At 44.2% G+C, this 22,412-nt stretch overlaps 1 protein-coding gene across 3 annotated transcripts in view; it reads left to right on the top strand.

Moving 5' to 3' along the window:
• The window catches only part of Rnf145 (ring finger protein 145), a 46,053-nt gene extending 26,171 nt beyond the window's left edge, over positions 1 to 19,882 (top strand). For all 3 annotated transcript variants that reach the window (XM_050138580.1, XM_050138579.1, XM_050138578.1), the window contains exons 5-11: positions 4,529 to 4,764; positions 7,752 to 7,927; positions 9,961 to 10,101; positions 11,952 to 12,134; positions 14,218 to 14,365; positions 15,814 to 16,170; positions 18,265 to 19,882. In XM_050138580.1, coding sequence (XP_049994537.1) covers positions 4,529 to 4,764; positions 7,752 to 7,927; positions 9,961 to 10,101; positions 11,952 to 12,134; positions 14,218 to 14,365; positions 15,814 to 16,170; positions 18,265 to 18,627 — 1,604 coding nt within the window. In that variant the 3' untranslated portion in view covers positions 18,628 to 19,882. The remainder of the gene's footprint in view (positions 1 to 4,528; positions 4,765 to 7,751; positions 7,928 to 9,960; positions 10,102 to 11,951; positions 12,135 to 14,217; positions 14,366 to 15,813; positions 16,171 to 18,264) is intronic.
• Positions 19,883 to 22,412: the final 2,530 nt, after the last annotated feature.

Genomic DNA, 22,412 nt, shown 5'->3' with positions numbered 1-22,412 from the left:
CTCCCTCCCTCCCTCCCTCCTTCCTTATCTTCCCTTTCCTTCCTCCCTTCACCCCCCTTCCTTTCTACATCTATTTCACGCCCGTGCGCACATGTGTGTTGTGCTTTCTTTCATGCCTCGATGTGTGTGTGAACATTAGGGAACAGCTTGCAGGAGTTGGTTTCTCCTTCTGTGATGTGGGTCCTGAGAATCCCATGGCCTTTCTTATTTTTTGTGTTTATAATCATATCAAAACTAGTTCAGAGACTTGTGGTTCTTAAAGGGTTTTTAAAATATCTAGGAAGATTAATTTTTAAACAGCTAGTCATTACTTTGAAAGACTAAATGAGTTAGGTAATGTCTCAGATTTACTTAAGGCTGTTGAAAGTGAGCATCCTATGGTCAGAAATAAGTCCTGTACTTGATTGAAGCACAATGTTAAAAATAGAAAGTACTGGCTTAAAAGCAAATAGATACAGTACAAAGTGAGTCACCTGCCCCTGCCAGGCTGGAGACCCCAGACAGGAAGTGAGGGGGCCGTCCCTAGCTCCACCTCCAGAGACAGCCTTAAAGAGAAGGAAAATGTCCTGAAAGCAGCTCACATCTGAAATGCTCTCCCAGACCTTCCTACAGAGAAGACTTAGGGATCAACTGCGAGGGCTTCTGAGATGCTCGCCCAGACCTTTACACAAAGAAGACTCCAGTAGATCAGGAGGAATCCTGTGTCTGGGGACTGGTCGAGGCCATACAGATGAGAGCTGTGTTGTCCAGAACTCAGCCACATGTGGCTGTCACACACTTGAAATACCACTCTTCCACATTATAATGTGTAGAATGTGCAGAACACACGCTCAAGTTTTACTTTGTGCAGAAGGGTATAAAATGCCTTTTAATCTCCCTTACATGCTGATAAGACTTGGTATATTTGGTTTTATAAAGTGCACTGTTGCCTGGTTTTACCTCCTTTGCTTTTTGAAATGAGACTCCTAGGAAAAAAAGACTCCTTTTGGAAAAGCTCTGGAGAGGAGCTCTGTAGGTCCTCTCCTCCTTCTGATGTGATGTCCAGGGATATGGGTGGGCCTGTTGAGCTTTTGAGAGTGGAGTGAAAATTCCTTGCAGGACTTCCCCTGCATCTTCTGAAATGTGAAGGTGAAGTATGAAGCCTAGGAAAGGGTGTCGAAAACCTGTACAGGATTTTTTCTTGAACTTGAGATTCTCAATGTTGAAATTGACCAGTGGCCTGTCTTTATCAGGCAGCAGGGGTGCTTGAGGGGGCTCCCAGAGATGGGGGCCATCTCTGAGGCACACATATTTGCCCCTAGGAGGAAGACCAGATTGGCTTGTCCAGTCCAAAGGGCACCAAAACACAACATCATGAGTTCAGCCAAGCAGGAATTGACCCACTTCCCCCACCAGCCTGCTGAGTCAAGGGGGAGGGAGAAGTCACTACCGTTCTCCTTGCTCTGCCAATCCTAGGTTATCTGTCTTAGCAAAGGAGGGGAGGCCTCAGAAGTGCGGCCCCTTTCCTTATCACCCCCTCCTTACCCCACTTTCTCATCTTCTTTCCCCATCTTTTACTCTTCTCCTCTTTTTCCTTTTTCTGTTTCGTTTGTTTGGTTATTTGAAGCAGACTGTAGTCTGATCCAGGCTGCCTTACAGTCTTAGTATTGGTAGCTTAACTAAGGTTGATAAGGGAATAAAATGATGTCCATGATATTAAAGAGTATTTTTCTTCTCACATTGGTTTTAAAGTAAATTCCCACTCCTGTTTCAGTAATAATAAGCTTTTGGGTTGGAGATGTAGCTCTGTGGTAGAACTCCATTCCCGGCACGGCACAAAAAGAACTAACAAATGTACACAAAAGCAGTGGTGGTGTGCTGTTAAAGAGAAACAAATCCTTTAAATGTGACTTGATTTCATAGAGGCTGCAACCTTCCTGGAGTTACTTCTAATTGTGGAACCCAGGATCTGTAGAGTTCAGTACAAGGTGATTTTGCTCTACTCAGCCTTACCCATCGGAGTAGGCATCTCACAGGGCAAACAGTTCATCCCTGGAGCTGCAGGGGGTTCCCACTGTGACTTCCTCACAGAAGCAGGGTAAATAGTCTCAAAGAGAAAATGCCTTCTGAGTCAGGATCTCTCAGAGAAGATAGGAGAAGTATCTCCAGGGCTCTGCCTGTGCTGGCCTGGCCATAGGGGAACTTCAGAGCTGGGGGCGAGGGGGAACGTGCATCCTGCTGCCCAGGGAGATGGAGGCTTCACAAAGCTGAGCACCCTGAAGACATATGGTGAAGTTGTCTCGGTCCTGCCACCAAAGCACTTCCTTCTGCATCCTCTCTCGGTTCCTGCTGCCCCTCCTTCCCTTCCCTGCTGTGTGCTCTACCTGCTGAAGTCCAGCTTCTCCGCTGCTGTTCTCCTTTCCTGCCCGCCCTCTTTGTATCTCCCCATCCTTCCTTGCTCTTGTTTTAATCTCTGATTTATCAGCTCTGTCTCTAACATGTTTGTATTTTAAGTTTTTGTTCTGTGTTCTTCCTATATGAGATGTTTTGTTGGCTGTTTCCCTTATTATCTCAGATGCATCATCCATCTTTTTGGAGGAAGGCTTGGTTCTAAAGGTTTATCTGAAGGTGTCTGTCAAAGTCCCTAATGCTTTACCTCTACCAGACTTCTAGCGTACACCCATAGTCCTAGAGCAGCTGGGGAAATGGAGGCCAGCCTGGGTGGCAGTGAGATTGTCTGACTCACCTTGAGCATATAACCTAAGCAAATATTAGGAAACATGTCCAATTTTAAGTTGCTCATTATATCGTAAAAGTGCAAGGTTATCACAAATGTGTGTATGCTTGTTCATGCAAGTACTGTATAATTATGTGATTCTGAGAAAAGGCTAACTGCTAATGTCTTGTTAAATACATTCAACATAATGTACCTCACAAATAACAATAACTGCAGTAGTGTAGATTAGTGCTAATAGTGTACGAGATGGAGAAGGTTGATTGCAAAATAATTTGTACACTGATCATTATATAAAATAGTGTTGTATAATCAGGGTCGGGAGAGGTGATGGTTCAGTGGTTAAGAACACCTGCTGCTCTTGCAGAGGACCCAGGTTCGATTCCCAGCACCCACATCTTGCTGTTTACTGTTGTCTTTTAGGTACAGATCCAGTGGTAGGGGTTCTGACTCCCTTTTCTGGCCCTCTCAGGCACACACATGTATGTTCACATGCAGACACATGCATTACACATAAATAATAAAGTATAATAAAAATATTTTTAAAACAGAACCTCCCAAATATTAGTATTTACTCATGTACAGAATAAATCTGCATGGGCAATGAATGAGTGACGCGAACAGCTGTCACACAGTGGGCTTCACATTGACCTTATGTGTGTGGCTGGGGAGCAGAAGAGACCCAAGATCCTCACCCTGTGTCTCTGCACTTCTCTTTGTCCCGATTGAGGTGAACTTCAGCCCTCTTTGAGGACAATCGGTGCAGACTTTTCAGCCTTCACTCTTAGGATTGAGTCACTGGGAGGCTTATGTGGTTCAGTTAGAGATTAGGAGCCTCAGAACAGATGGTGTCTTGGCACAGTCCGGTGATGGGCGGGCAGCCTTCATCTCCGGCTTTGTGTATAGTGCAGAATATTCAATATTGAATTACCTTTGAAAAAGAAGCAGCGTGAAAAGCAGTGGCTGAATTATTGTGACTTTGAAATAGACATTTAAAAATCCTTTTTCTTTCTCTGTGGTGGTGGCACATCCCTTTAATCTCAGCCCTCAAGAGGCAGAGGTAGGTTGATCTCTGAGTTCAAGGCCAGCCAGGTCTATACAGAAGAACCCTGTTTCAAATAACCAAAAGAAAAATAGTTTTCCTCTTTTGCTCAAGCCATCACAGATGTTACCAAGAACTATAGAAAGTTGGTTTCTTTTTTTTCCCCAAAAAATTAGCCTTAGGAAATAAGTACTCAAAACTCACAGGATGTTCAAGTATGTGATTACATCCAGATGAAATTAGAATCTGATTTAAAATACTGTTCAAGAGCTGGGCGATGGTGGCCCATACCCTCAATCCCAACATTCAGGAGGTTGAGGTGGGTGGATCTCTGAGTTCAAGGCTAGTCTGAAGGCCAGCCTGGTCTGCAGGTCGAGTTCCAGGACAGCCAAGGCTACACACAGAGAAACATGTTTGAAAAACAAAAACAACCACAAAAATATTTTTCAAAAACTACTCTTAATTTTTTTTTACGTTCTCTCTTTCTCTATGTGTGTGTGTGTGTGTGTGTGTGTGTGTGTGTGTGTGTGTGAGGCTGGGGAGGGAGAGAGAGGGGTCTGTGGGGCAGGGAGAGAGATTGGGGGGGTTGTCCATGGGCACATTGATGTCATAGGGCAGTTCTCTCTGGGTGTTCTCTCATTCTACCATGATGGTCCCTCCAACTTGGTCATCAAGCTAGACAGCAAGGCTGGCCTTACAGTGCCGTCATCATCAATTGTTTCTGTCTGTGGATCCGAATGCTCAGGGTTAATGCCATCTGTCTTCCGTTTCAGGTCAGCTAGTGGTGTGTACCCTATGCTCCTGTGTCATGAAAACGAAGCAGATCTGGCTCTTTTCGGCGCACATGCTCCCTCTGCTGGCACGCCTCTGCCTCGTCCCTCTGGAGACCATCGTCATCATCAACAAATTCGCTATGATTTTTACAGGATTGGAAGTCCTGTATTTTCTAGGATCTAATCTTTTAGTACCATATAACCTCGCTAAGTCTGCATACAGGGAGTTAGTTCAGGTAAGAGTGCTGGGCACCTGCAGGTTGGTATGTTTCAGTATGGAGAATAGTTCATTTTCATGTAAGCTCTGGCCATGGTGACACTTCCTCACAGCTTAGAAGAAGCCCCTCTTCTCAGCCCTGTTAGGAGCATCCAGTTTGTCCTAGAAGTTCTTCTGTGGAGAGGGCAGGAAAGGAGCAACTCTGGGTGCAGAGTGTTTGAGTTCACACCCCAAGGCTGCTCTTGGATACCTAAATGACCTTGGCATTGTAACACTATGTTCTCTTCGTAGGGTAGCTGTGAGATTCAGGTGAGCTCTGAGTGATATATATTGTCTTAGCTATTATACCAAAGATGACGAAAATAAGAAAAATCAAGTACTTGGCAGGCAGTCCTTGATTTTCCTTCTTTGTATACAGTTTCTTCCTTTTGTTTACCTGACCTTTTCAAACCGGGAAGCTAAGTGGGTTGGGATTGCAATGTGCTGGGTCTCATTTAGAAGTAGTGCTGGAACGAACTGTTTGTAGTTGTCTTTCTCCTCTTCCTTAGCTGTGCTCTGGGACTGGTGAGTCCCAGATTTGACATTAGAAGAGGAGGGCTTCTGTTTGATGTAAATGATGAGCAGTGTTGTAAATGAGCAGTGTTGGTGTGTTTTCTCTTCCACCTCTTGCTGTGTGCAGGACTGTCTCATACAGAAACCCTCAGATGGGCCCGGTATCTACCCCTCTGGAGAGCTGTTCTTCTGTGCTCTGCCAGCAGGTCTTTCTTTGAGTACTCGTCCCTACGCCCTGGACCTTAGCTTCATCCTGCTGTCTTTCCTTATGCACCGTGATTAACCTGGGTGGCCTCCCAGAAGTAGAACTTTCAAAGAGAGATTTGCACACAGTGTAGAACTGTCTCGTGTGGGAGGTTGTGTTTGTATTCAGGATGAGAAGGGCGAGTTCAACTCAAGACCTGCATTTTTATCTTTAGATTATTGTGGCATGGAACAAGTTTAACATATAATAGATGGCGGCCATTTTATAAACATTTATGTACATCAAATATTTAATGGCCATAAGACAGGGCCTCTTTCTCAATGTCATGGTCACCCCACTGGTTGCTGTGTGGTTCTCAAGTCATTAGGGTCAGAGGGGTGAACATAAATTACAGGTTATGACTTGAGAATTACATAAGTAAGAAATGGAAAATGTCCAGGTGTTCTGTTCTTGAATGGAAAAGAGGCAGCCTACTGTCTACTTTTGACCATGACAGCTAGTTAAAGAGTTTGCTTAAATCTTATCTTTCCTGTTTTTTGTTTGTTGGTTGGTTGGTTTGTATTGGTTTTTTTAAGATAGGTTTTGTGTGTGTGTGTGTGTGTGTGTGTGTGTGTGTGTGTGTGTGTGTGTGTGTGTATAGCCGTGGCTACACTGGAACTTGCTCGGTAGGTAAGACTGGCCTTGAACTCACAGAGATCCACCTGCCTCTGCCTCTCCAGTTTAAAGGATTAAAGGTATACACCACCATATATTTTCTAAATGGGAAAAATAGAAATCAATTTTGACTAGGTTGTAGAAAAAGCATTTGCTTTACTGATGAGAAATTCAAATTTAGAAAACTCACAGTGTGAGACTGGAGCAATAATTCTGTAGTTAACAGAGCTTACCGCCCACGCGGAAGACCTGGGTCCTGATCCAGCACCCTCATGGTGGCTCGGGGAATCTCCTAGGGGACATGCATGTACATTGTACACAAATACTTAATGCAAGCTCACACACATCCACATAAATTTTTGGAAAAAAAAATCTGAAAAAAAAAGCGCAAATGAGTGTATTTTAATATCATACCTCAAGCTCTTTCTATTTTATTGAGACATGGAGAGATTCCTTTGGCTGCTGGGTTAAGGATTTGTGGGCCACCTATCAGAGTGCTACTTACTTACCTGGGTCTGGTGCCTGATTTAGGAGCTCTAGAAGCTAGGTTATGTGTGTCATCTCAGATTTAATAATTGATAATTTATTCAATATTAATAATTCATGTTACTGAGGTTTATGAGAGATGTTTACAAACTGAGGAACTGTGGGTTCTGAGGTTAGTAGCTTTGGAAGGTATATCCTTTTCCTGGAGGTGATGCATTTGGCACACCAAATAAATTGAGAACGGTGCTTGATGACCGCGTGGGAGGAGCAGGAGGAATCCGTTTGTCTGTGGGAAAGGCATGCTGACATGTTCTCTTCGCTCCTCCGTGAGAGGACAGTGGAGATGAGGTACTCTCTTGCAAATGTAGCAGTCATGAGGAATCACTAAGCAATTTCTTTTTATAAATTTTTTATTTCTGGGTGGTGGTGGCACATGCCTTTATTAAACCTAGCACCCAGGAGGCAGAGGCAGGTGGGTCTCTATGAGTTTGAGGCCAGTTTGACCTACAGAACCGGTTCCAGGACAACCAAGGCTACACAAAGAAACCCTGTCTTGAAATGCCAATAATTTTATTTTATGAGTGTTTGCCTATGTTTATGTTGTGCACCACCTGTTTGTGCCGTGCCCTTGGAGAGCAGAAGAGGGTGTCATATCCTCAGAATTGGAGTTACCCAGTTGTGAACTCGTGTGGTTCCGTGGTTCCAGGAATTGAACCTGGCTCCTCTGGAAGAGCAGCCAGTGCTTTTAACCTTGGAGCCATCTCTCCAGCCCCACCCCAACCCCCATTTCCTTAATCAATATGGTTTTCATGCTTATTCTGATTGCCTTGATTAGACATGAATGACAAACAGGTGTCTTCAAAACCATTATGGAGGTCATTGTGCTGTGAATCCGACCTTCTCTCTGAACTACTGGGGCAGTGTACCATTGCCAGCCTGAGCACACGTCATGTGTGAATAGGAGTGGGAAATTCAGACATGCGAAACTGTGCTGCTCACTGTGTATCCATCTGCCTTTGACAAAGTTTAGTGGGAGCAATCCTGCAGAGAGAAGAGCTGGCTAATCTTGAAGTACTTGTGCTCTAAGGCAGCTTTGTCTCTCTCTTCAGGTAGTGGAGGTCTACGGCCTCCTGGCCTTGGGAATGTCCCTGTGGAACCAGCTGGTCGTCCCTGTGCTTTTTATGGTCTTCTGGCTTGTTTTATTCGCTCTTCAGATCTACTCCTACTTCAGCACCCGAGATCAGCCTGCATCCCGAGAGAGGCTTCTCTTCCTTTTCCTGACAAGGTAATTCACCCTCGGAAGAGAGAACTTGGATCTGGGACGTCAGGTGTTCGAGTCCCTCTTCGCAGTATCACAGGATTGTGTTTAATCATGATAGCTCTTCAGCTGTGGGGGCCCTGTCTGGCAGTGAAAGGCTATGTGGACTGGCGTGTGGTGATGTGTTTGGCTGCCGTGGGGACCAGGGTTCAGCGAGGGATTTGTGAACTTGTTACTAAAATGGTGGTCATGTTGAGCCTCTCAGACCTGCCACTGCTAAGCCCCTCCCTTCCCCTTTACCTTTCCAGCAACCTTGAGAGACTGGGACCTTTGTCACCATTTCCTATTTACAGTGGGGAGATTCCAGAAGTCTCCCTGGTGACAAGAGGCACAGCTGCCGCTCAAGCCCTATCTCTGGGCTGTTCTGTGCTTGGACCATATCCTCATATCCATGTTTTGCGTCTGTGCTGAGATAGTAAAATAATTGGTAAATGGATGTATCCTAGCACTTCTCTGTTCAGCCCCAAAGGATTCAAACACTTGGTTCTCAGGATGTAAGGTTGTTTGTGGGCGAATGGGGTGTGTGTGCACATGTGTGTCGGTGTGTAGGTGCAGAGGAGGGTGCTGGGTGTCTGGACCTATTAGTCCCTGCCTTATTACCTCGAGACTCACTGAACTTAGAGCCAGGCTAGTTGCTATCAAGACCTAGTAATCGTCCTCCTGCCCCCTCCCCTCAGTGCACAAAGCCACACAGTGTTTTAGGTAGGTGCTGGGATCCGAACTTGGGTCCTTGTGTGTGTGCAGCAAAAGCTCATTCACTGAACTGTCTCTCTGGCCCTACATTAGGGTTTCTCTTTTGTTTTAGGTCCTGTGTGTCATTTTGTGCCCTTAGCCACTGTAGTGTCTATTGTGAGCTTATGTTGGGTCCACATTTGTCATTTCCACTGAGACTGTATTGGAAATGCTCAGTTCTCTTTGTCCATACCTGGGTATGGTTGTAAAGTAGTTGTTTAAAATTAAATTATTTTGCCGGGCGGTGGTGACGCACGCCTTTAATCCCAGCACTCGGGAGGCAGAGGCAGGCGGATCTCTGTGAGTTCTAGGCCAGCCTGGTCTACAAGAGCTAGTGCCAGGACAGGGACAGGCTCCAAAGCCACAGAGAAACCCTGTCTTGAAAAACTAAAATAAATAAATAAATAAAATTATTTTATATAACCAAATAAAATTAAAATTTGAGGCAATGGCAGTGTGGTTAATACTGCTGAACTTGGGGGCCTCCTGGGTAGTGAGGAGGTCCTTGCTAATGACTGGCCACGTGGTGGAGTGCTGACAAGTACCCATGTGATCAGGAGGTACAATCTGAGCTTTTGAACGGCTAACAGTTGCCATAACAACATGCATGTAGCACAGGTTACTGTGGAATATTTACCATCATCTGAATTACATGGTTTTGGAGGCTTGAGCAAGGTTTAAACTTGTTGGAATTTCTGCATTTGATGGTGGTAGATAATAAAAAGTAAGGACCTGGGCTGGAGAGATAGCTCAGAGGTTAAGAGCACTGGCTGCCCTTCCAGAGGTCCTGAGTTCAATTCTCAGCACCCACATGGTGGCTCATGACCATCTACAATGGGATCTGATGCCGTCTTCCGGCACACAAGTGTACGTGCAGAACACTTGTACGGAAAATTAAATAAAGTTCAAAAAAAAAAATTAAGGACCTTGCTGAGATGTGTTACTGTGTGCTGGGTATTCGCTGCTGTTTAGAACAGCAGGTGGGTGAAGTGGCTTAAATTGCTTATGGTGGCCCGCGGTGGTGGTACACTCCTTTAATCTCAGACTCGTAGGCAAAGCAGGCGGATCTCTCTGAGTTTGAGGCCAGCCTGGTCTACAGAGCGAGACTCTGTCCCAATAAATAAAAGAGCAAAATGAAAACCTAGCTTCTCTATGGAATGATGGGTTGCGCCGCCTCAGATTGGGGCTGGGTGATGGCTGGCGACTCAGAGGCTTAAGATGCTCTTACTGCAGATTGAGAACTCAGCTGCCCACCCCTCACTTTCCAGCATCGCGGAGTGTTGCAGCACACCCTACTCTCTTCTGGGCTTGGTCTTCACGGTGTCCTTTGTCGCCTTGGGTGTTCTGACCCTCTGCAAGTTCTACCTGCAGGGATACCGCGCCTTCATGAACGATCCTGCCATGAATAGGTAAACTGGTCATGTACAGTCTGAGTACTGATGTGGTCTTTGTGGATGTCTTTGATGAGTTTTAGAGAAAATGGAGTTTTTAGGATTCTTTGTCTTGACTAGCTGGTTGCAAAATTGAAATTGAAGAACTGTGAAAAACAACTAAATTTCAATATGAAGAATGTATTTTAATTATATGTATATTCTGATGAATATTGGATATTTCATTGCATTTTCTAGATTTTGAGATATCAGAAAGCTTGCTTTTTCCCATTTGAATCACGTGTCCTGTTAAAATCATATTTCTATTTTGTGTGTGTGTATGTTTTGCCTGCATGCATGCATGTACCATGTAATGTCTGAAAGGCCAGAAGAGGGTATCTGATCCTCTAGGACTGGAATAACAGAGAGCTGTGAGCTTCCCTGTAGGTCCTGGGAACTGAGCCCAGGTCCTCTAGAAGAAAAGACAGTGTTCCTAACCATTGAGCCATCTTTTTAGCCCCATCTGTAAATGTCTTCACAGAGGAATAGCTAGGATCAAATCACCATTCCTAGTACAAGAACCTTTGATATCATAACCAGTTACTCAGATTCCTCTACTGATATTTTTAATACTTTGCTCAGTTAAGATCTGAATAAGACCTCTGTTGCACTTGGCTGATCCATTTTTTAAGCTCACTTAATATAATATTTAGATTCCTGTGTTTTCTTGTTGAAGACAGCAGGTCACTGCCCCCTGGTGCTTCTGTGGTGTTAGAGAGCGTGTCCCACTTCGCTCTTTTCTCTTTGCACAGGTTTTCATTTTTGTGCAGCCCATCTGCAAAGTCAGTTATTACCAGGAGGATTGTTGAGTTGTCAGGTTTGTTCAGTATACTCCAGTATTTGATTGATTGATTGATTAGCAAGTTTTCTCCTTTAATATTTTACCTTTGGATAATGTTAAAATTGGTGTGTTCCCCGTCCCACACATTCCAGTGTACTATGCAGTATCCTCACACTTTGAAATATTTTCTAACATAGTTTTAAATGATGCCTGTTATTTCTCATCTGAGGCTTTTTTGTTTTGTTTTGTTTTGTTTTCATGAACCAAGCCAATAGAATATTATAAAGTCATGAGACTTTTGGTGAATATATATTATTCATGTGAAAATTAATTACAAAAAGATTTGTCTTTGTTTATGCTGTTTAGTGCTTCTTATCCTTTTTTTCTTTTCTTTTCTTTTTTTTGTTTTTTGTTTTTCAAGACTGGGTTTCTCTGTAGCTTTGGAGCCTGTCCTGGCACTAGCTCTTGTAGACCAGACTATCCTCGAACTCACAGAGATCTGTCTGCCTCTGCTTCCTGAGTGCTGAGGTTAAAGGCGTGCGCCACTGCTGCCCACCTACTTCTTATCTTTTTAAAAGGGATATTTTCTTTTCTAAGAAGCAAGTATGTTTTTTAAATAAATACTTTTATGTTTAGCTTGCACACATGTGTGTGTGTTAGAGAGAGAGAGAGAGAGAGAGATCAGTGAGATCCGTGTATAGATGATGCTGTGAGTCTGCACGCTCCATTGGCTGTCTGGCTGCAGAAGGCTCTGTCTCAGTGGCAGTCTGCGTAGGAATTGTTCATTTGAGAAGCTTCTTTTTTCTTTCTTTTTTGTATGGTAAACTCACTGCATGCTTTTGAACATGTAAGGCTCTGTGTACATGAGTATGTCGTGTCACACTGATGCAATGGGACACGCAGTCACTTTGCCTACAGATAGGTTTTAGCCTGAAATGTCAGTGTAGCTGTAAAACTGTGGAGTCAGCAGTCAAAGCCTTTGGAGTGCCTTCTTGGAACTCCATGGCATTTGGAACGTGAACTGACTTGTGCACTGTCTGCCTGTCAGGGGGATGACAGAAGGAGTCACTCTGCTGATCCTGGCAGTGCAGACCGGCCTCATAGAACTTCAGGTGGTCCACCGTGCGTTCCTGCTCAGCATCATCCTCTTCATCGTCGTTGCCTCCATCCTGCAGTCCATGCTAGAGATTGCGGATCCCATTGTTTTGGCTCTGGGAGCTTCCAGAGACAAGTAAGGAGCACCTTCATTCTCTTTGATCCTGTTGCTGTATCTTTTCCCACATTCCGCCTGTAGGTTGAAGGAGAGTTTTAGAGAGGGGAGATGGCTGGAAATGTGCTGTTCCTGTGGCTGTTTACTTCCTGATAGGAAGTTTTTGACTCTGTGTCTTTGTATGTCATTCATGTGTGTGTATATGTACATGTCGAGGCCAGAGATGGATTCTGGGTGTTTTCCTAGATTCTTATACCCCTGATTTATACATGAGATTTGATGACTGAGTTAGTCTAGTCAGCCAGCTTGCCGTGGGGAATCTGGTTTCCATCTCCTGAGCACTGTGATTAGGCAGCTGCTTCCCTGGGGAACCAGAACTCTAGTTCTCAAACTTACACGGCCAGTGTTCTATCCCCAGCCTGTGTGTAAGAGTGCCCTGTAAGTGTATGAGATGAGGTACGATTTTATCCTATGTAATGATAGTTAAAGGAGACGAAGTATTAGGGGGAAATGCAAGTGAAGAAGAAAGGGTAAGGTTTATAAACATAGATACCTACAGAATTGCAACCTTCTTTGATGGTCTTTTAAGACATTGCAACATATGGAGGGATGGCCTAATGGAGGTTTTTGATGCCATATGGGACCAAATAAAATCAGTAGCTGGATCTGTGTACATCTAATATTAAGAACAATTTTAAATTACGTTTATTTTTATTTTTTAAAGTTATTGTTTATTCTTATGTGGAGTATATGCAGGTATGCATTCACTTATGTAGAGACCAGAGGTTGATGTCAAATCAGAGTCGCTTCTCGCATAGAGAGACAGAGAGTGAACGACAGAGGTCAATGTTGGGTCAGGCTCTCTTACTGATCCTGGAGCTCACTGATTGGCTAGACTGCCTGGCTGTCTAGTCCCCAGGGCTCTCTTACCTCCACTTCTGCTGCTGAGATTATAGACATGTGGCCCAGCACGCTAACAACTGAGCTGATGAAGCCGTGGCTGCAGCTATAGGACGCATTAAAGACCTAAAACCCAAACCATTCTTTCTTCAAAGCTACTATCTTGCATACTGGGAATATTGGCTTAGTGGCAGAGGGCTTGCTTAGAATGTTTGGAACTTTAATTCAATATCTGGCACCACAAAACAAACATACAAAACAAATGATACTATTATGGTTTGTAGTTCATGCAAAGGAATTCCATAAAAGACTGGTTAAAACTCATAGAGTCACTATTTTCTCCATCCATGTTCCATCCACGTTTTGATGCTTGGTTCTGGAACTACCTTTGAATTATTTCTTGGAGAGAGCAGTCTCTTAGGAAGTAGAATTGTGAGAGCAGATTTATAAAATAATGGAAATTAGCATTTTAATTACAGTTTGTCAGCTTCGCTCAAGTGCTCCATCATCTCCATGGGCAAACATTTTGTAAAATTCTTTTAAAAGGTACTGTGGCTGCAAAAGTCACTTTGCTGGTGCTCGCGTTCTCAGCTGTGTCTCAGTTAATCCTAGTGACGGTTGTCAATTACAGCTACTGGAGATTTGATCTTGGAGTTCAAGGTTTCTCCATAAAGCATGTCGCATATTTAAGGGTAGGCTCAGTTGAAAGAGTATTGCATGGGACTAAAAATTGGGGTGCTCTGACCTAGCTACAGTCACTATTTTGTTGTTTTTTGAGTGTCTTTTTAAGATTACATTAATTAATTTTGCATATTAGTGGAAATGCTAGAATACTATAGAAAGTTTGTAAAAGACAGAAAAACCCCAAATTGCACGCCAATAAGAACTAATTAGCAGGTGTGGTTCTTCATCCCTTCAAGATGTGGATCCACTCTCCCGCTTGTTTCTTCTCTATCAGAACCAAATGCAAAGGAAACTTAGGGGGAAGCCTTGCCTAAGGGTCTGGGCCTCCCACCCCCATATCCCCAGTGGTCTACGGTAGTAAGGGGACCCCAGTAGCTACAGTGAATGGGAAAAGCTGTGAGAAAACCATCACCCGCCGAAAGTGCCTGCAGAGCTAAGGAGCGGCCACCTTGCCTCACTGCTCTGGGGAGGAAGCGGATAGTGACCGCCTTGACACTAAGAGACTCTTGTGTCTGTCCAGGAGCTTGTGGAAACACTTCCGTGCTGTGAGCCTCTGCTTGTTCCTCCTCGTATTCCCAGCGTACATGGCCTACATGATTTGCCAGTTCTTCCACATGGACTTTTGGCTTCTCATCATCATTTCCAGCAGCATTCTGACCTCTCTCCAGGTGAGCCTCAGATTGACTCCGCACTGCCTGGTTGCTCACAGTCCTTCCCAGCAGAGGAGTCAGACTCCTGGCTGTCCCTTTGCACTCTTTACTTGAGCGTTTCCATTTACGTGAACACAGCTGGTTATGAAAATGCTAGATAGGCGCATCTGAATATCTCTGGGGTCTTTTTGGGAGGGGGCAGAAATTCCTTTATGATGAGAAGCATGATGTTTATATGTCATGAAGACACTACTTTCGTGCATGTTACCTAGACCGTGTGGTTTTCCATTTGTGGTAATGATACAAACATTTTGCTTTGCTTTTTTTTCATGGTGAAAATAAGATTATATTTAGAATTAGCCATCTGGACCAAGTTTAGGTGATCCCAATTTTGTTGGCAGTATCTGAATCATCATCATCATGAGCCAGCCAAACACAAGCCTGCTCTCAGTCCAGTCGGAACAGGCTGTTGACTTTGGCCATCGGTGTCATGAGTTTTTACACAGCCGGTTTGCTCTGGTGCCTGTTTTCCTTGTCATCTACAGGAATACAAGTGCACCCACCATGTTTGCCTTCCATCTTCTTCATGACTGACTAGGTGGTCAGGAGAACTTGACAGTGGCATAGTGTTCAAGCTAATTTCTCTTGGACGAGCTCTTTTTGTGGGCTTTGGGGTTGCCTTCTATCACTGTCTACTTTCTTGGCCTTCACGGACTTCCTTTTGGCTTTGGTAGGGGCTGGAGGCCTTCTTTGTTTTTAGTGCCATCTTGACAAAAGTATATATATATTAAAAAAAATTTAAACCTTTCAGTTTATCTTTGCAAAATGATACAATGCAGAGTTGTCTTATAATCCTTAAATTGATAAGAAATTATAACACTAAAATATCTTGGAGCTTGTTTAGGGTGGGCTTTTCAAAGTATATGTCTACTCAAAAATACTCTTATAATATATATCTATACAACTTATGTTTGTACACATATGATATATACTATAAACATTCATAGCTAACATATGTATCACACACATGTTCATACATGTGAACAGCATTGTCCAGACACGGCAAGCTTATTGTGACTTTGGAGGACTCTGCTGCCTTTTCAGTAAGCAGCTAAAGGAAACGTGGTCCTGGAAGTGATGCTCTCAGACCTGTTGTGGAGAGCAGAGGAGCAGAGGGCTGAGGAAGGTCAGCGGAGAGCTGATGGGTATGGGTGACCCTGAAGACACTGGTTACTTCTTGAATGCTGCTCCAACTGTGGTGTCTGCCATCTCAGTAGCTGGCCACCATCACCCACGTGCATCACCTTTGGCTCTTTAGAGCATATTTTTATATTTCAGTCTTCCCTGGGTATGCTTGAGATTTTAAATATGGTACCCTAAAAGAACCAAGAGTGTGTTATTTCTTTAGACTTACGGAGAAATGTTTTCTTATGATCAATTCTAATAATATACATACATTTTTCCAGGTTCTGGGAACACTTTTTATTTATGTCTTATTTATGGTTGAGGAATTCCGCAAAGAGCCTGTGGAAAACATGGACGACGTCATCTACTATGTGAACGGTACTTACCGCCTGCTAGAGTTCCTTGTGGCCCTTTGTGTGGTGGCCTACGGAGTCTCAGAGACCATCTTTGGAGAGTGGACCGTGATGGGCTCCATGATCATCTTCATCCATTCCTATTACAACGTGTGGCTTCGTGCCCAGCTGGGATGGAAGAGCTTCCTACTCCGCAGGGATGCTGTGAATAAGATTAAGTCTCTCCCCATCGCTACAAAAGAGCAGCTGGAGAAGCACAATGATATCTGTGCCATCTGTTACCAGGTGACCGGCTCAGGGGCAGTCTGTTTGGGTGGATCAGGTGGGGTGGCCCTTGGGGACTACAGCATGAACCGGTTTCAATGTAAATGTCCAGACACAATTAACTTCTGGATTTGGAAAAAATAATGGGGTTCATAGACTAGATTATTAAAGACCTGATAAAATATATCCATTTTACTTCTAAATTCAGTTTTAATATAGTCTTTCAAGTTCTAATTATTATTGTTTTCAATATTATTGCTCACCCATAAATAAAGGAAAAACAGGTTAAGTGTATTTTATATTTACTACTGAATACACACAGAGACACAGTGTTCACATATATGTATGGTTAAATATATCCTAGCAACCAGGAGTCAGCAACTTCTGAAAAGTGGTGTGCCAAAATTTTGACTTTTCCTTGTGTCTTCTGGGGGGTTGGGAGCAGTGTCTGGACTTAAAGCTCCTGAAGAGTGAATGCTGTTCTCTCAGAGAATTCCAGTCCTGTGGGGTTTGGAGCATTGTATTGGTAGAGACAGAATATAAGAGTACTGTTGAGGATGGATAGACAGACGGCCTCATGTCAAGATGATGGTTGCCCTCTAGTACAAATGAAAGATAATTTTAAGTCATCTTAGAAATTTATAAAGCCTAGAGTTTGGTCCTCCTGTGGGAGGACTGAGTAGCAGCATTTAGAATTAAGCTGGAGGTGTGGACAAAATTACCTGGCAACAGCTGCAACCAGGCTCAGTGTAACATCACTGGGCATGTAGGCAGGTGGCAGACAGCTATAGATGGTGTCGCTGTGTGTGAAGTAATGATTTTCCTCCAGGGCTCCTTGTAGTTCAGATGTTGTAGGGGTGTGTGTGTGTGTGTGTGTGTGTGTGTGTGTGTGTGTGAGTTTGTGTGTGTGTATAAAACTACCAATGGCAGGAATTTTTCTCATAGTAACATAAAGCTTCCACTTTTTAAAAGTATACTGAGAACATCTTTTTGTTTCCTTGCCAGCATTTGATGCACTGAGGAGTGTGGTCCTGAGTCTGGTCATGGTCCAATATTCTCTTTGTTTCTGAGGTGGACTCCGTGTCTTTTTTAGCCTCATTATCCTCAGAGCAAATCACAGAAAAAATAAGTTTGGCACAGTCGGCTTCGGCAGCCAGTGTCTAAATCTCCTGTGTTGGGGTCCAAGAGTCCTCTTTTTGTGTCCCCTGTTGTCACCACTTTTTTTGAGGTGCTGGAACTACCTGCCGCTCACACATGGAACACGAGAGTTAAGTTGCTTAGCTTCCCGGCTCCCTGCTTCAAAGTTGACTCCCGGGTGTTACCAACTCTTGGCAAGGAATTTTGGGGTGTTCACACTTCCTTGTTTATGGATATTAATCAGTACCTGAAAAAGAAATCCTCAGATTTTAAATTCCTGTCAGGCCCTCCGTCCCTAAAGAATATTAATATCAAAAGAGGGTGTCACCGTTCATTGGTTTCTATGATTATTAATCTTGAGTACCTGTAAATCATATGAGGGCCTTGTTCTAAGCATAGATTTATGGATCCTGGTTCAGATTTTCTAACTTAGTAGGTCTGGTATAGCCCAAGAATAGGATGGAATTCTTGAGAAGTGCTGGTTTACACAAAATGATTTTAAAATGTCTGTGCATTGGCCCTAACACAGTTGCCACTTCCTTGCCAACTCTCTGGTGTTCCATGGCTGAATTTTGTCTCCTTGCATATAGTCTCCTCATGGATTAGTCTCTAGCTGCATTGGCGCATAATTGTGGAAAAAGTCCTGTCTGTGTTAGATTTTTTCTGAGGCTATAATTATTTGTCTTATCGCAGTGGCTCACATCTTCGTACTGTGTAGTGTAACCTTTGTGATTCCCGTTTAGAAGACAGTTTCTTCTTCACTTTGGGTTGTGCTCCCTTTTGATGTGGTGTCCACAGTGGCTCTCACATACTGGACAAGGGCAGCAGCTTTATTAGTGATGTCAGTGGCACCAAGGCCTGGGCTGCAGGGTTTCTGTTTGCACTTCAAAGAGATGCTGGAGTCAGGGCGCTTGGGGTAGCATCCTAAAGGTTAAATGGTTGACTTTTCTGAGGTGCCTCTTTCAACCTCTCTTTTAGGACATGAAATCGGCTGTGATCACGCCTTGCAGCCATTTCTTCCATGCAGGATGTCTTAAGAAATGGCTGTATGTCCAGGATACTTGCCCTCTGTGTCACTGCCACCTCAAAAACTCCTCCCAGCTTCCAGGACTGGGGACGGAACCGGTTCCACAACCTCCTGCAGGGGCTGAGCAGAACATTGTACTTCAGGAAGGTCCCGAACCCCCTGACCATGAGCGTCCGCCAGGGACTGGAACACAGGAAGGTTCTGGGGACAGTAATGAACACAGCAGAAGCTCGGCTAGTCAGGAAGAGGCTGTTGACCCCAGAGAGGATCCTCCGAGTACAAAAGGTGGAGCGTGTCCTGTTGAGTCCGCCTAGAGGAGAAGCAGCAGGCTTGGAGCTCTGCACCGTGGAGAAGGGCCGCCCAAGGTGGAGCTCATGCTCAGATCTGAGGAGTGGATGCAGGAGAGGATGAGGCAGGGCCCTGACATTCCAAGCATCTGTTCCAGGGGTACTCGGTGGACACCACCTGCTTTCCAGCCCACTTTGTGTTGTAGGAGAAATTTTGCAATGTACACTAATCAAAATGTATTTATATGTTCTATGCTGATGTTTTGTGGAGGTTTGCCAAGAAAATTCAATCTCAGCAACTTCAGGAGTGGCCCCTGATTTGCCAGGGATAATGAAATCAGGTTTGAGTTTTTGGAAGGGGCCAAGAGGACAAAGATCTGGAGGTCAGCATGGGAAGATGCAGGCAAGGGTGGAACTGGCTTTTCCTTTCCCATGGGACAGGATCTCTCTGATTATAAAGTATGGGTAACAACCAGCCCTTTTCTCCGCTCCCCTTCCCCTCAGTTGATTGGAACCACCAGGTGATTTTGTCGTTTTCTACAGCACCACAAATGGAATCAAAGATGTAGAAGCATTGACTGCAATCTAAGATGGAGGCACGCACCCGTCACCATGTGCTTCAGAGAAGGGGTGGGCGGGCACTGGGCCGTTTGGGGGACATTCATGTCACCTGAGACCCTTGGACTTGATGCTGGAGTCTTCATATTTTGATGTATATGGACCTTTTGTTAATATATCGTATACTTTGTTGGCTGTGTGAGGTAAACTAAAACTCTAATGAACACTTTGGAGTCCACTTTTAAAAGGGAGGCCAAAGTGGGAGGAGCTTTAGGGCACTGATGAAGGCCCTGGTGTACTGTTCAATCCTGTGTAATGTTTCATTCTCGCAACTGAATCAAAAGCAGTGTTAAATTCTGGCAACGTTTGCACTTGGGGAATGAGTACCTAACTGTATGATCCCACCCTGCAAATGCCACTTTTGAAGCTGTGAATAGACTTTGCACCCTTTCTTTGACAAGGATGTGTCATATTTAAATTTTTACATTCATCATGGCTACAGGTAGAACTGGGGAGGGGGGATGTCATTTTTTTATGGGATTTTGATATGAAAAGAAAACTAGTCATTTATTTATACAATAAGCTTGGCTCAAAAAAAAAGTGTATTTCAGACTTGGTATTCCTACTGTGGGATGTGGTTTTCTTTTTCTTTTTTTAGTAGCAAATTTGGATGTAAACTGACAGACATAGCTGAATGTCTTAATAAATTTAAATTTGAAGATAATCGTGTTGTGTTCCTGTGCTGTGCTCTGCTATCCCGTCCATGGGTTTCTCCTCTGAACTCCCTCACCACAGTGCGCTGGCCTTGAGGAGGCACAGTTGGTTGGCTGACTTCAGACAGCTGTTCATGTGTATCCTTGGCGGCCTAGGCCTTGATGTATAGAGCTGTCTGCCCTTGGACGCAGAAAGATCCGAGTGCCGGGGTTAAAGCTGTGACCAGTGACATAGTTTTAATATCACATCTTTAATTATTCTTTGAATTCCATACATTCAAACAGTGTACCTTGTTCATACGCACCCCACCTCCCACCTCCCCAGCACTCCCAGCATGCCCCAGCTTCATGTTCTCTTTCTCTTGGTCCCTGTAACCCACTGAGTCTAATCAGTCCTGCCTGTTGTAATGGCGGCTGATTTTGCTGGCTTCATCTTGTGCAGGTGACCAGAACCATAGTGAGGTTCATGAGTACAGCGACCACATCACATCCAGCAGACTGCATTTCCCAAGACTCCTCCTCACCCTTGGGTGCATGCATGCTTCCTGCCTCCTCTTCAGTGATGGGACTCTTGAACCCTGGTGGTAGCATCCCAGCAATGCCTGGGAGCTTTTGCAAAAACAAGAAAACAACCTGACAGCCCCCACAAAAGACACCCTTTCCCGTCATGGCTCCAGAACTACCGAGTCAGCTGTGGAGTCAGGAAATGAACTCGAGATTTCCCAGGTCTTTCTAGGCAGACACATTTAGTTTCTCCCATCTTTAGAGAGCCTGTTAGAAAGCGAAGCAGATGGCTCCCCCTAGTGGCGGTGAAGTTAATGTTGAAGAAGTAGGTACTTTTTTTTTTTTTTTTTTTTTTTTTTTTNTTTTTTTTTTTTTTTTTTTTTTTTTTTTTTTTTTTTTTTTGACAACTTGCCGAAACCTGTTACACAGCAGTGGCTGTGACATCCGGAAGTTGTCTTCCAAGGCCTGGACAGAGATGCTCTCACTAGCCAGCACTCAAGTGGGACAACTAATTTTATTAGTACATGATTTTCAAAAGTTTGGTGTTTCCTTCTGCTCCTTCAGACCATTGGGACCTCGACTTAGCGCTCTCTGTTCTGATACACTGGGGTAGTATCTTAGAGAACTCAACGCTGCCAGCCCTCCCCACCTTGTAGGTTATGGGGACTGAGCTCAGGTTGTTAGGCATGGCTGCAAATGACGTCACCTATTGAACCCTCTTACCCTCCCTTGTTTTTAAAGTTACATTTGTGTGTGTGTGTGTGTGTGTGTGTGTGCGCGCGCGCGCGTGCGTGCATCCAGCCCAAATGTAGGGATTCAGAGGACAACCTGTGGGAGTCAGTTCTCTCTTCCCAGGTGGGACTCAGAAATTGAACTCAAGTTGGCAGACTTAGTGGCAAGTGTGTCTCCCCACAACAGCCATCCTGCCAGCCCCTAGTCAATTTTGGTAATACTTCCCATATCACAGCACACTTGACTCAGGATGAAGACCTACTAAAATTTAACCATCTAGTTAAGGGAGGAAAATGAGAAAATAAAATTTACCTTCAGTTATACTTAATCAGTGTCCCTGGTAATGCGGTGTTCTGTGTTAATTGTGATCAGTATGCTCACAAACTTATTTTTTTTCATCAAATTATGAAGCTGGACCTTAAATTCATAGCTCACTGTTATAAATTCTTATGCTAGTTCCCAGCATGTATTTTACTTTGTGCTGTTTTTCGTTTTCTAAAAATTGTTTTAAAGTCACGAAGTCAGGGCAGGAACTGCAGGGTCCGGCTTCCAGCCCCTGGACTGAGTGCGGAGCTCCTGAAGCCCCTGGTTTGAGCTTGGATTTCGTCTCCTCACCCCCACCACATGGTTTGGAGATTATATGTATATGTATGTGCTCTTCAGGAGTTTCAGCTTCATACAGTGTATTCTGATCATATGCACCCATTCCCCAACTCTTCCCAGATCCAAGCCTCCTCTATCTACCCAACTTTTTGCGCTCCCCCCCCCCCGCCAAAAGGAAATCCTTCAAGATCAATCTGTGCCACCCATATATTTCATATATGCTTGACTGTGTGGTCTTCCGCTGGAGCGGGGCATGTTTTTGAAGACATATTCTGTGTTGCATTATAAACATTTTCCTGCTTTTACATACTGCTTGTTTGGAAAGTAGCGTATTAATAGAATAAAACTCACACATTGCCTCCTCATTTAGGAATTCTCCGGATTCGTTTCATGTCTGATGTTAACAACTCACCCCTAACAATAAGCATGCCTCCCCCACCCAAGGGTGATCCTCTGTTTTAAGAAGTCTACCCTTCCTGGGCTTCCAGAATTGAAATACATGCCACACACTTTCGTGATGCACCAGTTAGGGCTGAGCTGTTTCTTCCCTGCTTTGTCCTTAGAGACGGAGCACGGCACATCAGAACCGGGTTTACATGTTTATGGGTAAGACTTGGTTAGAACGCAGCTATAAATACGTAATGCAAATTATGGAACTTCTTTTAGTCCCTCGGCCACTCAGCATCGTTTTATCTCTCTCCT

Source organism: Alexandromys fortis, unplaced genomic scaffold (genome assembly GCF_014885135.2).
Source record: "Alexandromys fortis isolate MF-2015 unplaced genomic scaffold, M_Fortis_MF-2015_v1.1 scaffold_11, whole genome shotgun sequence".
NCBI classification, from domain to species: Eukaryota; Metazoa; Chordata; class Mammalia; order Rodentia; family Cricetidae; genus Alexandromys; species Alexandromys fortis.
This window is presented reverse-complemented; position numbering and strand designations above follow the sequence as displayed.